This window comes from Heptranchias perlo, chromosome 11 (assembly GCF_035084215.1).
Source record: "Heptranchias perlo isolate sHepPer1 chromosome 11, sHepPer1.hap1, whole genome shotgun sequence".
NCBI lineage: Eukaryota > Metazoa > Chordata > Chondrichthyes > Hexanchiformes > Hexanchidae > Heptranchias > Heptranchias perlo.
In genome coordinates this window covers 75,573,683-75,589,318 of record NC_090335.1, presented here as the reverse complement: position 1 = coordinate 75,589,318, position 15,636 = coordinate 75,573,683, and the positions used below count along the sequence as shown (strand labels likewise).

The 15,636-nt window shown below is 48.6% G+C and overlaps 1 protein-coding gene across 1 annotated transcript; it reads left to right on the top strand.

Annotated features, from left to right (window-relative positions):
* The first annotated feature begins 1,061 nt into the window (after positions 1 to 1,061).
* Positions 1,062 to 10,933, top strand: LOC137327500 (lysozyme C-2-like). Its single transcript, XM_067993389.1, has 4 exons — positions 1,062 to 1,299; positions 3,422 to 3,595; positions 4,476 to 4,554; positions 10,332 to 10,933. The coding sequence occupies exons 1-4, from the start codon at positions 1,170 to 1,172 to the stop codon at positions 10,396 to 10,398; spliced, it is 450 nt and encodes a 149-aa protein (XP_067849490.1). The 5' UTR covers positions 1,062 to 1,169; the 3' UTR covers positions 10,399 to 10,933.
* Positions 10,934 to 15,636: the final 4,703 nt, after the last annotated feature.

The following is a 15,636-nucleotide window of genomic DNA, read 5'->3' as shown; positions in this document are numbered from 1 at the left end:
GGGGTACAAGATATACAAATCACTAAAAGTTATGACAGAGGTTAATAAGTCTATAAAAAAAGGCAAATCAAGCACTGGGGACCCTTTCTAGAAGGATAAAATTGAAAAGCAGAGAAGTTATGTTAAACTTGTATAGAACCTTGGTTAGACCACACTTGGAGTACTGTGAACAGTTCTGGTCTCCCTATTATAAAAAGGATATAGAGGCATTGGAGAAGGTGCAAAAAAGATTCACATGGATGATACCAGAATTTGGAAGATATACTTATCAGGAAAGGCTAAACAGGCTGGGGCTCTTTTCTCCAGAAAAGAGAAAGCTGAGGGGTGACCTGATGGAGGTCTTTAAAATAATGATAGGGTTTGATAGGGTAGAGAAAATGTTTCCACTTGTGGGTGAGTCCAAAACTAGAGGTCATCAGTATAAGATAGTCACTAATAAATCTAGTAGGGAATTCAGGAGAAACAAATTTACCCAAAGAATGGTCAAGATGTGGAACGCGCTACCACAAGGAGTTGAGGCAAATAGCATAGATGCATTTAAGGGGAAGAGTTAAGCATGTGAAGGAGAAAGGAATAGAAGGGTATGCTGATAGAGGTAGATGAAGTAGGGAGGGAGGAGGCTCGTGTAGAGCATTAAAGCCAGCATAGACTGGTTGGGCCGAATGGCTTGTTCCTATGTTGTAGACTCAATGTGACTCAATGTAACCCTGAACCAGGGAAGAGACGAAATTCTCCCCAGTATTCTCCTGGATTACTACTCAATGGCTCCTGCTGGAAAGTGCTCGTGAATGAACACAGTCAGGATCAATTGTGATGCCAATCATGGTAAAATAGCTTACTCACATATGAAGAATGGCCCACCTGGGTAAGGTCGTGGAGGTCCTGCTGGTGCCCCTGGGACTGTACCCAGCAACAGCCAGTGTTTTCAAGGGAGGGGGGAGAATTGAAATCCGCCCTAGTTACAGAATCTGTTTCAATTCCATCTCTTTGTACCAGATGATTGTTAAATCAGTCTGGTATTTGCCAACCTTGCACCAAGGTTGCAAAACCAGTTTCCCTTTTCATTCCAGTCGTGTTTGAGGAACTTTGTGAGCTGAACACAGCTTGAACATATTTCTATATAAGGGCAGAATCGATACCAGACTCCAGCCTGTGCCGTAAGTAACAAGATGAAGATACTTGTTGTTCTCAGTCTCCTGCTTGTGGCCACAAGTGCCAAAATCTTTGAGAGATGTGAGCTTGCTCGGACCTTAAAGGGCTTCGGATTGGATGGATATCACGGATACAGCCTGGCAAACTGTGAGTCTCATCACGTCAGCCTAGTTAAACACAGCCGGGCGCACTCGTACATCCCCGCTGGGTCTGGGGTTTCCCTGATGGTGATAATTTAAGGCCGCAGGTTTCTGGTCATCTCAGTGGCTTAGATAGTAAACGCAGCATGTGGTGTGGGACTGAAGGACTGAGCCATTGTAGACCAGAAGGTCCAGAGTTCCAGCTCTGGTCTGCGTTGAGTTCATTGATCTCAGCCTGGGCAGCATTGGGGCTTAGCGACCCTGCCCTAGGGAGGGGATGAATCAGCTAGTATTCCTGCTCCTGACTGCCTTCCAACCCTCCTGGAAAGTGAATGTGTGAATAAGAACATAAGAAATAGGAGCTGGAGTAGGCCACCCAGCCCCTTGAGCCTGCTCCGCCATTCAACAAGATCATAGCTGATCTTCTACCTCAATGCCATTTTCCTGCACTATCCCTATATCCCTTGATGCCTTTAATGTCTAGAAATCTATCAATCTCTGTTTTGAATGTACTCAATGACTGAGCCTCCACAGCCCTCTGGGGTGGAGAATTCCAAAGATTCACTACCCTCCGAGTGAAGAAATTTCTCCTCATCTCAGTCCTAAATGGCCTACCCCTTGTTCTGAGACGACCTCTGGTTCTAGACTCCCCAGCCAGGGGAAACATCTTCCCTGCATCTACCGTGTCGAGCCCTGTAAGAATTTTGTATGTTTCAATGAGATGTCGGGTGAGGACAGGAATCAGGCTTGGCTGGTGTGCCCACCTTGACCGAAAAGCCAAGGTGGGCATATGTGCAGAATGACTGGTTGGGTGAGGTACACCTGGCCGGTAGAAATGTGCCCCAGTAAATGTCAGGGCAAAAGGGGAGAAACCTGGAAACAGTGTTCCTGTTTGTATCTTTCTCCAGTTTAATTCCTAGCTGATAGACTAACAAGCTATAAGCAAACTTTACATTGCTGTGACTAGTGCCAGGGACCGAGTACTTCCTCTTTCAATGATGCACATGCATAGGACGGCGATCTTATTGCACATGCGCATTGTAGGTCACCAACTGCGCATGTTTACACATTGCAGAGAACTTGAATTACTCTGCAGCAGCCTGGATCAAACTACACATTTCAGACAAAAGGTTGGGTGAGTAGTATCCTCCCACTTCCTGTCAGTGGCAATAGCAGAATATGTTAGTTCCACCACTGTGGTGGTATTGGAGCAACCAACCTACATCAGAACCCACCTTCTGTGCTGTCCACTTCTGTTTTGGTTGTTCTCTGTCTCACTTTTGTCCCTCCCTTTCCAACACATTCTTTCCTCGGAGCTCAAATCTGAGGAACTCCTTCCCTCCCTCAGCCTGCAGTTTGGATGGATGAGACTTCACCCCATCCAATCACTGTGCCTCGATTTATCTAATCTCCTCTCCACTTGTTTGTCTTAACTAGTGTCCTGCACTATGGGTCTTGGCCCTTCACCAAGGTCACTGAATAAAAACGGGTAGGAAAATAATCGGAGCTGCTCCCGTTCCACCAGCGTTACTTCACTGGAAGTGCGGCGGAAACCCCATTCACCAAGGAATTTCCTGGCCATTATAAATGGACTGAATGAGTGAGAGAGAGAGGGAAAGGGGAAGAGAAGGTAAGAGAGAGACAGAGAGGAGTTAGGGAGGGAGAGAGGAAGTGAGAGGGAAAAGGTAGGGAGAGGAAAGAGATATAGAGGAGGGAGAGAGTGAGAAGGGAAGAGAGACAGGAGTTAGGAAGAGAGGGAGAGGGGAAGTGAGGGAGGGAGAGGGAAAGAGAGCGAGAGAAGGGGAAAGGGACATGGAGAGATAGGAAGAGATGGAGGAGTTAGTGAGAGAAGGAGAGGGGGAGAGAAGGGAAGAGAGGGTGAGAGGGGAAGAGAGGGTGAGAGGGGAAGAGACGGTGAGAGGGGAAGAGAGAGATAGGATGAGTTAGGGAGAGAGGAAAAAGGGGGAAAAAGAGGAAAGAGGGGCAGAAAGAGAAACAAATGAAAGAAGGATGCTGCAGTGATTGATCTGACTAGCTGCAGTCCAGTTGATTGTGAGGTTCAATAGGAATCAAATTTGAATTTGTGAACTGATGCAAATAAAAGCCTTTCTGTATTATTTTAATTGTAGGGGTGTGTATGGCTTTCTTCGAAAGCAGCTACAACACATCAGCAATCAATCACAACATGAAGGATAAAAAAATTGTGTCAACAGACTATGGGATTTTTCAGATCAACAGTAAATGGTGGTGTAACGATCGGAAGACCACGCATTGTCACAACATCTGTGGGACGAGATGCACTAGTAAGTGAATCAACACAGTATTAAGAAACAAAAGTAACTTGAGTTTTACAGACCATCTCCAGCAATGCATTAATCTCCCACCCCCGCACTATCGCTTCCAGAGTCCTCCAACAATCTACCCTTGGCCCCCTGCATTTCCTCATCTACATGCTGCCACTTGGCCACATCATCCAAAGCCATTGGGGGCAGCTTCCACATGCACACCAGCTCCATCTCTCTACCACTTCCCGAACCCTGCACTGCGTCTGTGTTGTCCAACTTCCAATCCTGAATGAGCTGTAACTTTCTCCAGCTAAACATTGGGAAGAACAAAGTCACCGTCTGTGCACCCCATCCCAAAACTGCGTACCCTTGCCACTGAGTCCATCTCTTCCTTGGCCGCTATCTAAAGCCGAGCCAGATGTTGCAACCTTAACGTCCTGTTTGACTCTGAGCTAAGCTTCCGAACACATATCCTCATCATCATAAGGACTTCATAACATTACCAACATCTGCCTCTATCTCAGGCTATCCACCACTGAAACCTACATCCATGCCTGTATCACTTCCTGACTCGATTACTCCATTGATCTCCTTGCCAGCCTCCCAATCTTCTCCTTCCATAAACTTCAGCTCATTGAAAACACTGCTGCCCGTATCCTATCCCACACCAAGAGCCGCTCACCCATCATCCTCCCCATCCTCGCTGACCTCCATCGGTTCCCTAACACCTGAAATTTAAAATTCTCCATGTTGTGTTTAAATCCATCCATAATCTCACTCATTCTTGTCTTCACAAACTCCTCCAGCCTACAAGCCCCTTTCCCTTGAAGACCTTCTTTAAAACTCACCACTTTAACTAATCTTCTGATCAGTTATGGTGTTTCATTGTTCATTCCAGATTTATTGAATGATTACCTCAATGATGACTGCCGCTGTGCAAAGATCATAGTGACGAAAAGCAGAGGAATGAAGGCCTGGTACGTTAAACCTTTCTTTTTTGCCTTCAGCTATAGGGCTGTTTTTGTTAAAACAGGGGAGATTAAGGAGTCTGAAGGGATGGGACAAAGTGGATAGAAACAGACTATCCAGTTATTGTTGGATTTAGAACAAGGCGACTTAGATAGAAGATTAAATTTAGGACAGAAAGCAGGGAGAACTGTTTTACACAGAGGACTGTGGAATGCAGTTCTGATGTTAACGATCGATGCAGATTGTGGCCGAGAATTTCCTCAGAGCTGCTCCTGCCCTGCCACAAGTGCGGTGAAAATCCCGTCTACGTAAACTTCCGCTGAACATTGGTGAAGGAGTGGGAGCGGCTCCGAGGAAATTCCCCATCTGTGTCAACATTTTAGAATAGGTTAGATAGGTGGTTGAAGGAAAGAGAGATGGTGGGATATGGGATCATGTGCAGGATAAAAGTCAATATTGGGCCAAATGGCCAATTTCTGTGTAATGTAATTCTATTTTAATATATGTTTGCAATGTATTTACCTCCACTTATCCGATGCACAATTCAAAAGGTACTTTAATTCAATGGGAACCCAAGTTAAAGGGTCCAGGCTCATTGTACAAGACACCAACACGGTCGAAAAGAAAAAACAAGGGAAATAAGTTAGTACTCTCATTGAGGAGCAGGGCGCACACCGAAATTCTGGAAAATTTTCTATCCGTTCATTTAAAGTGGCGGAGAATTGAGAGTCAGCGATTTCCTGACTAGTGATCCCCCGTTTGTGGTGAGGTTGTGAATCTCAGACTTGGCAATAACAGGGAGGGCCAGAATTGTCTGCAATGCCCCTGGAGTTAGGAAAGAGAAGAATCATCAAGAGTACAGTAGCAGATCGCTGTGCCATGGCGCTCGCTGGAGGGCGAGCATGTGTGAACTTCAGCTGAGGACTGCTGCTTGCAATGGGCCCCCATGGTCTAATAGCCTGCGGACACATATTGTTTAGACTCACACGTAACGATGTGGCTCAACTGCCTGGAGGAACCTCGCTAGATGATCAAACTATTTCATCTAGTGGCGGAATCCAGAACAAAGGGGACATAATCTAAAAATTAGAGCTCAGCCGCTCAGGAGTGAAATCAGGAAACACTGATACAGTGTGAGAGTGAGGACTGGAGATGAGGAAAAGGTGATTACAGCAGAGGGGAAGATAGAGTTGATAGATTTGAGTTGGCTTGGAAAAAGTTGAACAGCTTTAGAGAATTATCACGATAAATAGAGACTTAGGGAAAGGAAGTAGTGCAAATCTGGAACTCCCTCCCCCAAAAGGCCATGGCTGTCGAGGGTCAATTGAAATTTTCAAAGATTGAGATCGATAGGTTTTTATTAGGTAAGGGTATCAAGGGATATGGATGAAAGGTGGGTAAATGGATTTGAGATACAGCCACATACTGCTTGGATAATAAGGGCTCGATATTAGCAGGGCGGCGGGTTCTCAGCGGGGGGTCGACTGGGCACGTGGGTAACACGCCCGGTGAAATCAGTGTGCTCCGCACGCAATTACAGGCTAATTGGAGCCACTTACCTTTGCTTCTGGGTTTCCCGCTGGTAAGCTGAGCGGCGGGCGGACTGCGCATGCACAGTAAGGTCTGTCAGCTGGAGAAGCCCTATTTAAAGAGGCAGTCCACCAATGCTCCTCCTACAGCAAACAACCAATGCTAAACCATGGAGTGCGCCAGAGGGAAGGCTGCCCCAAGATTTTCAGACTCCTCACTCCAGCTGCTGCTGGATGGGGTGAGGAGGAGGAGGGAAATATTTTTCCTGTCCGATGGGAGGAAGTGCCCTCCCTCCACCACGAAGAAGGCATGGCTGGAGGTGGCCGAGGAGGTCACCAGCTGCAGCAATGTGCCACGAACCTGGGTCCAGTGCAGGAAGAGATTTAATGATCTAACCAGGTTAGGCAAAGTGAGTATACTTATGCATTCTCCCACACTCCGTCTTCCACATCACATCCACCACCACACAACTCCTTCTGCATTGCCACCACAACGCTCTCGCATCACTCCTCACATCCACTCAACTATCATCCTCACCTTGCCTTCACGTACTCACCGCCCCATCCCCATTCGAACACTACCAAGCAACCCAATCCTCATACAATATCATGGCTATGTTGCACACGCACCCTCCCATGCATCTCCCTCACGCTCAACCCCACCCACACCAATGCATACAGCGGCTCACCATGCAACCATTACTCAATCACGCCTCTGTGTTTTGCCTTGATAGGAGAAGAGATGCCAGAACGCCCGGGAGAGGGCACGGACTGGAGGCGGCCCGCCACACCAGGTAGTCCTAACGGATGCGGAGCAGCAGGCATTGGACATCAGCCGTACGCTGGAGTGCCTGTCCGTGGCGGATGCCGAGGCTGGGATTGCACAAGCAGCCGGTAACAGAAAGCTAACACTCAGCACTCATGATAGCGAATGATCTTAGCATCACTTGGCATCTGCAGCACCTCAACATCTATCCACATGCCTAATATTGCTTTCTGTTCTCTTGCAGGGCCATCTGCGAGTGCCCTGAGCGTGGAGGGCGATTCCTCAGAGGACCTGCCAGTCTCTGAGGGTCCATCGTCACATCTAAGCCATGTATCCACCACGCAGATACATACACCTCGGTGGGTCCCCGTCCTCACTTAGTTGGGCTTGCATATGGTGAGTCACCACGCACACGCGAGCACGAGCAGACCCTGGTGGCAGGGGCAGCCGTGGAGAGTCCGCGTCGGTGGGAGCACTCTTCTCTAGGCTCTGCTCAGCTGGACCCAGATGCCGAACCCTGGGGGCCAGCTACGAACAGGGGAGTCATCGAGGGGCAGCAGCACATTGCCGAGGTGCTGGAACAGGTGCCATGCGTACTCTCCACAATTGCGCAGAGGATGGAGAAGTCCAACTCCTGCATGAGGGGGATGGTGGCACAGGTACAGGAGGGTATCTCCGTGATAGTGTCGCAGGGACATGAAGGCATCTCTGAGATAGTGTAGCGGGTAGGTGTGGGAATGTCTGCGGTGGAGGAAATGCTAGCCTCCCTCGAGTGTCAAGCACGGCTCAACAATGAGTCCATTCAAGCCCTGACAACGGCCGTTCGGATTCAGGGTGAGCAACATTCTGCCGCCTTGAACAGGCCGACAGATACTTTACAGGTGGCCTTCCAAGGCCTCACACAAGTTCTCCAAACTGCCGTCCAGCAGGGTGGAAGGAGTGATGTGGGCTTGGGCCACGAGAGGGATGATGGTGAAAGGGGACATGGAAGTGGGGACACCACTCAAAGCGCTCCCACGTCTCACCTGTTGCCCCCCTCTCAACCAGTACCCGCAATGCTGCCCCCTCTCCAGGTGGCCGAGTCTGCCCCTGCACAGGTGTAGGTGGAGCAGTCTTTGGAGGGGCCCTCACGGGCACCCAAACCCAGAGGATGTCGGCCCAAAGTATCTCATCGGTCAGGGCATGGACAAGAGCAACCTGCCACGACCTCTGCTGAAGCCACAGGGGTAGCACCACGTAAGGGTTCCCGGAAACGCAAGGCGAAGGTTTTGTGAGCACAAAGGGAATGCACAAGGGTGTCTGACGATTTGTCATGTTTTTCATTCAGATTTGTTTTGTTTCACATGCACAATAAATATTATTATCACCATTACTGCCATGTCTTGCCCATTCTTGACTGGCTTGTGGAATAGGTCCCTTTCATGGGGTTCACCATGAACACGCACACTTGATGCCACCCATTGTGTCACTGCAGAGTGGGTGTAGGTGTATTTGCAGGGCTCTTTTGTGCAGACGACTGAGAGATGTCCCCGGTGGCACCCTGGAAGGATGCGGAGAAGTTGTTGAGGGCAGTGGTGACTTTGACAGCAACAGGTAAGAAGATGGTGCTCGGGCCAGCCAGGAGCAGCTCGGCATGAAGGAGGCTGCAGATGTCCACGACTACATGTTGAGTGACTCTGAGCCTCCATGTGCACTGCTACTCTGAGAGGTCCAGGAAGCTGAGCCTCAGTCTGTAGACCCTGTGGTGAGGGTAGTGCCCTCTGCGATGCATCTCTCTCTGCCGTTGCCCTCCCTCCTGCTGTGCAGGTGGATGCGTCACAGCACTGTGTTGTGGAGCTCCATGTGTCAGAGGTGGATGGTGTGGCCGGTGAGGCTGTTCGCCCTCCGAGGAGGTCATGACTGCAGCTAGGGAGGCCCTCATCCGGATGTTTGAGGGGGTCCGCAAGGTAGGTAAATGTGTCTGGACACCGGGGTAAGTGTGCAAGTTTATGCATTTGATTGTTAGGAGGAGGAGGGTGGTGGAGGCCAAATTTTGTCCAAAGTGACAAGAGTGGCCTCCTGCAATGAGTGAGGGTCTCCCCCCACTACCTGTCAAATGGACCTTTGCAACACGTCCATTTCAACTGGGAGTGTTTCCCCCAGTACGGGAAACAGTCTCAGTTAATTGCAAAATCCGATCCCTCCTAAAATATCAGGTCAATCAGGTCTGTAAACAACCTGAAGTACCTTTTCAAGTACTTTAAGTGGCACCCCGCTGGCTTTAATTGCCGGCGGGAGGCCCACATGCGGGGGCTGCGCGCGCACATGAGCGCGTCACTGGGGAACCCAGAAATAGGGTGGGTTGAAGCCAGGCTCTGGACCCGCCTGGGAATCCCGGATTTTCGCAGCCCCCCCGCCACGAACACACCCGATTGCGGGTGCGAAAATAGAGCCCTTAGAGTCTAAATGGGGTAGAGGAGCAGAGGAATCTAGGGATACAGATACACAAATCACTAAAAGTAGCGATGCAGGTTAATAAGGCCATAAAAAAGCAAACAAAGCACTGGGGTTCATTTTTAAGAGGGATAGAATTGAAAAGCAGAGAAGTTTATATTGAACTTGTATAGAACCTTGGTTAGACCACACTTGGAGTACGGTGAACAGTTCTGGTCTCCATATTATACAAAAAGATATAGAGGCATTGGAGAAGGTGCAAAAAAGGTTAACTAGGATGATACCAAAACTGAGAGGTTCTACTTATCAGGAAAGATTGAGAAGGCTGGAGCTCTTTTCTCCAGAAAAAAGACTGAGGGATGACCTGATAGAGGCCTTTTAAAATTATGGAATGGTTTGATAGGATAGACGGAGATAAGATGTTTCCACTTGCGGGGGATAGCAGAACTAGGGGCCATAAATATAAAATAGTCACTAATAAATCGAATAATGAACTCAGGAGAAACTTCTTTTACCCAGAGAGTGGTTAGAATATGGAACTCGCTACCATAAGGAATAGTTGAGGCAAATAGCATAGATGCATTTAAGGGGAAGCTAGATAAACATGAGGGAGAAAAGAATAGAAGAATATGCTGATATGTTTAGATGAAGTCAGCAGGAGGCTCGTGTGGAGCATAAACACCGGCATGGACCTCTTTGGCTGAATGGCCTGTTTCTGTGCTGTACATTCTATGTAATTCTATGTAATTGAACAGGCTCAAGGGGCTGAATGGCCTTCTCCTGGTCCTAATTTTCCTATGTTTCAATACTTACCATTGGTAAAGCCCAATTGGCAGTAGACCTTTGCAAAATTGGGCTGATAAAAAAATGGAGCCCTGCGTGCGATACAGGAGGGCTGCTGGTGGTTGGGAGTCTGATCCCAGTAGGATGTTGAAGGAGCGAGTAAATTGGGTGAAAAACTTCAATCTGTATATCAGTAAATCACAAGCGAAAATCCTGCGGGATTCTCCATATTCACTATCTGTTCTCACGGGTCCAATGTTCTTTTCTGTTGCAGGGTTGGCTGGAAGAATAACTGCAAAGGCAAAAATATCAATCGCTTTGTGCATGGATGTCAGTTATAAAGATGGAAGAGACCATGCTCACCAGTCCCACTTGCTCCGCCTCTATCGCAGCACGAGGGTGTTTTACAAGTTAGCTTTGCATTGCTAGAACTGCTGGGACCCCAGGAAGGAGTGAGACTGTCCTTTCACATCTCATTAAGCTGCACTTCCCTTCGATGTTAAATAATCAGCCACTTGGGATCACTTTCCATATCTTCAGCTGGTGGGAGATGGGGGTGATCACCATTTGCAAAAATGATCCCTGATGGACAATATGGCACTTTCAAAGCCTGAGGCCTACACCTTCTTCAAGATGATGACATTAACATCTTTAATGATGCTTGTTACAGACCATGTGACAGTCCGGCGCTACCACAGTGACCATTAAACGAACCCAGCCTTGCACTAATTACCTTCATTACTTATAATCCTGTATTATTTTGTATTACATAGAAACACAAGAATAAATTCTGCTCTGCAACGCTTCTAACTTCTGGGCAGTTATTTTACAGCTGTATGTTGGAGAAATAGTAAATAAAGAAATAAATACAGAAAATATCAGGCCTTGAATGTTTCATTCTCATTTTACATACATTCTTTGTTGTTTCTTTATTACCCTCTTGCCAGCAGTAAAATGATCCCACTTGACTGGCTGCCATCAACAACAAACTGTATTCAAACATCTAAGGTACACAGAAACGACATGCCATCGAACGGATAAACAACACTGCGAGTTGCACATGGGTGTGGAGTGGAGGTGAAGTAGGGGAATGCCAAGCTCCCCTCCCCCTGACAATCTCTCCAGTTCTGCCCAGCGTACAGCCAATATAAGTACTGCTGTGTCAAGCTGTAAAAGGAACGTAAGTGGGCTCTGCAATGCTGCACTCAAAAGCCAATTGATCTCAGAGAAATCGATCAGCGTTTAAGTGCAGCATTGCAGAGCCCACTTTCGGCACTTGTGCAGCTTGGTCCCGTAGCGATTGCCACAGTTATACTGTGAAAGGCTCCCACCCCATATTATTCAAATGACCCTGTCCCTGGGAGTTTGGGATGGTGGCAGAGCTGAGCTTCTGAATTCATAGACCATTGAAGTTTCAGACATTAAAGTCAGGATAATGGCATCTGGCTGTGCTTTAAGTGCTGGGTATAGTTCGGGAAAAACTTACTTGACATCGTCCTCACCAATCTACCAGTCGCAAACTCAGCTGTCCATGACAGTATTGGTAGGAGTGACCACCGCACAGTCCTCATGGAGACAAAGTCCCGTCTTCGCACTAAGGATACCATCCAACGTGTTGTGTGGCACTACCACCATGCTAAATGGGATAGATTCAAAACAGATCTAGCAGCTCAAAACTGGGCAGCCATGAGGTGCTGTGGGCCATCAGCAGCAGCAGAATTGTATTCCAGCACAATCTGTAACCTCATGGCCCAGCATATTCCTCAATCTACCATTACCAACAAGCCAGGGGATCAACCCTGGTTCAATGAGGAGTGTAGAAGAGAATGCCAACCAGGTGCCAACCTGGTGAAGCTACAACTCAGGACTACATGCATGCTAAACAGCAGAAGCAATATGCTATAGACAGAGCTAAGCGATTCCACAACCAACGGATCAGATCAAAGCTCTGCAGTCCTGCCACATCCAGTTGTGAATGGTGGTGGACAATTAAACAACTAACGGGAGGAGGAGGCTCTGCAAACATCCCCATCCTCAATGATGGCGGAGTCCAGCATGTGAGTGCGAAAGACAAGGCTGAAGCGTTTGCAACCATCTTCCGAGTGGATGATCCATCTCGGCCTCCTCCCGATATCCCCACCATCACAGAAGCCAGTCTTCAGCCAATTCGATTCACTCCACGTGATATCAAGAAACGGCTGAGTGCACGGGATACAGCAAAGGCTATGGTCCCCGTCAACATCCCAGCTGTAGTGCTGAAGACTTGTGCTCCAGAACTAGCTGCGCCTCTAGACAAGCTGTTCCAATACAGCTACAACACTGGCATCTATCCGACAATGTAGAAAATTGCCCAGGTATGTCCTGTCCACAAAAAGCAGGACAAATCCAATCTGGCCAATTACCGCCCCATCAGTCTACTCCCAATCATCAGCAAAGTGATGGAAGGTGTCGTCGATAGTGCTATCAAGCGACACTTACTCACCAATAACCTGCTCACCGATGCTCAGTTTGGGTTCTGCCAGGACCACTCGGCTCCAGACGTCATTACAGCCTTGGTCCAAACATGGACAAAAGAGCTGAATTCCAGAGGTGAGGTGAGAGTGACTGCCCTTGACATCAAGGCAGCATTTGATAGAGTGTGGCACCAAGGAGCCCTGGTAAAATTGAAGTCAATGGGAATCAGGGGGAAAACTCTCCAGTGGCTGGAGTCACACCTAGCACAAAGGAAGATGGTAGTGGTTGTTGGAGGCCAATCATCTCAGCCCCAGGACATTGCTGCAGGAGTTCCTCAGGGCAGTGTCCTAGGCCCAACCATCTTCAGCTGCTTCATCAATGACCTTCCCTCCATCATAAGGAAATGGGGATGTTCGCTGATGATTGCACAGTGTTCAATTCCATTCACAATCTCTCAGATAATGAAGCAGTCCGAGCCTGCATGCAGCAAGACCTGGACAACATCCAGGCTTAGGCTGATAAGTGGCAAGTAACATTCGCGCCAGAAAAGTACCAGGCAATGACCATCTCCAACAAGAGAGAGTCTAACCACCTCCCCTTGACATTCAATGGCATTACCATCGCCGAATCCCCCACCATCAACATCCTGGTGTCACCATTGACCAGAAACTTAACTGGACCAGCCATATAAATACTGTGGCTACAACAGCAAGTCAGAGGCTGGGTATTCTGCGGCGAGTGACTCACCTCCTGACTCCCCAAAGCATTTCCACCATCTACAAGGCACAAGTCAGGAGTGTGATGGAATACTCTCCACTTGCCTGGATGAGTGTAGCGCCAACAACGTTTGATTGGCACCCCATCCACCACCCTAAACATTCATTCCCTTCACCACCGGCGCACTGTGGCTGCAGTGTGTACCATCCACCGGATGCACTGCAGCAACTTGCCAAGGCTTCTTCGACAGCACCTCCCAAACCCGCAACCTCTACCACCTAGAAGGACAAGAGCAGTAGGCACATGGGAACAACACCACCTGCACGTTCCCCTCCAAGTCTGACACCATCCCGACTTGGAAATATATCACCATTCCTTCATCGTCGCTGGGTCAAAATCCTGGAACTCCCTTCTTAACAGCACTGTGGGAGAACCTTCACCACACGGACTGCAGCGGTTCACCACCACCTTCTCAAGGGCAATTAGGGATGGGCAATAAATGCTGGCCTCGCCAGCAACGCCTACATCCCATGAACGAATAAAAAAAAATGCTGTCCTGACCGGCCTCACATCTTTCACCCTCCATAAACCTGAGCTCATCCAAAACTCTGCTGCCCGTAGCCTAACTCGCTCCAAGTTCCGATCACCCATCACCCCTCTGCTCGTTGACCTACATTGGCTCCTGGTCTGGGAACGCCTCGATTTTAAAATTCTCATCCTTGTTTTCAAATCCTTCCATGGCCTCGCCCCTCCCTATCTCTGGAACCTCCTCCAGCCCTACAACTTTCCGAGATGTCTACGTTTGTCCAATTCTTGCTTCTTCCTCATCCCCGATTTTAATCGCTCCACCTTTGGTGGCCGTGCCTTTAGCTGCCTAGACCCTAAGCTCTGGAATTCCCTCCCTAAACCTCTCCGCCTCTCCTCCTTTAAGATGCTCTTTAAATCGTACCTCTTTGACCAAGCTTTTGTTCGCCTGTCCAATATCTCCTTATGTGGCTCGGTGTCAAATTTTGTTTGAAAATGCTCCCAAATCCGGATTTAACTCAGGCGCATTAAGATGCGCAGCAGGACTGAAACCCGGAAGTTCCATCCCCACTTAATGCCAGTGGCCGGCTTGTTAAAGGGGCAATGTAGGTAATTTTAACAGTTGAGCTACTTAATTTTTTGTGTATTCTGCAGCAGAGACGGATGTAAGTTCTCCTGCACTGGTTTCCATTGAGTTCTGAAACACACCATTGAAACGGAGGGGAGATGCAGCCGAAGCTCATTTGGCTCTTTAAGCCTGTGATTGACACATCTCAATAAAAGGTCACGTATTGCGGCTGGTCACTCAGTTCTCTCAATCTGACAAGAACAGGATCGGGGGACACGCTGGATCTATTCCAGAGTACATCTAAGGAGGAGGAAAATCACCATCTGCAGCAGGCATGTCGTGCAGTTCTGGGATCTGCAGGTGCATAAGACAGAGGTGCACAACAAGGACCTGGAGAACGGCAGAGAGGGGACCAACTGAGGAGCCGACATCGCAGGAGGCATTACTCATGTGAGAGGGTATACAGGCAGAGGCTGAGCTTCCTGTACCTCTCTGAGGAATAGTACCTACGCAGGCTCAGATTGAACCGGCAGGTGGTCGCAGACATCTACAGCATTCTTCAGGAAGAGCTGCTCCCTGCTGGACCAGGTGGCCATGCATTGCCCATGGCAGTAAAAGTAACCATTGCACTCAATTTCTTCACTTCTGGGTCCTTCCAGGGTGCCACAGGTGACATCTGCAGGGCGTCTCAATCATCTGCACAAAAGTGTATCAGGCAGGTGGGGGATGAGTTGTTTGCCAGGACAACCAATCATGTTAACTTACCCCGTGACGACATCAGCCAGAATGAGCGGGCAGTGGGTTTCGCCTCTCTGGCTGGCTTCCCATTGTTGCAGGGCGCAATCGATTGCACACATATGGTAATCTGAGGACCACCACATGAGCCAGGCTGATTCATTAACAGAGAGGGCTATCACTCCATCAATGCGCAGATAGTGTGCAACCACAAGAAGAGATTTCTGCAGGTGTGCGCCAGATTCCCTGGCAGCTATCATGATGCCTTCATTATGCACCAAACATTCCAGACCTCTTCCAGTCAGGAGACAGAGTTAAGGGCTGGCTCTTTGGAGACAAGGGATACCCCCTGCAAACATGGATCATGACACCTATGATGAACCCCACCAATCATTCAATCAGAGCCACAAGACCACCAGGTATGTCATTAAGCAAGCTGTAGGCATGCTAAAGATGCTCTTCAGATGCTTCGACAGGTCTAAGGGGAGCCCTTCCGTACTCGCCAGAGAGGGTCTCTGGGATAATTGTGGTGTGCTGCGTCCTGCACAACATAGTACTGCAGAGAGGTTTAGAGGTGGTC

Bases quoted from the DNA above. Each gene is read 5' to 3' on its own strand.
- LOC137327500 (XM_067993389.1), top strand. From the start codon at position 1,170: ATGAAGATACTTGTTGTTCTCAGTCTCCTGCTTGTGGCCACAAGTGCC. The intron at 3,596-4,475 runs GTAAGTGAATCA...TGTTCATTCCAG, and splicing joins CTGTGGGACGAGATGCACTA to ATTTATTGAATGATTACCTC. The intron at 4,555-10,331 runs GTACGTTAAACC...TTTCTGTTGCAG, and splicing joins AGCAGAGGAATGAAGGCCTG to GGTTGGCTGGAAGAATAACT.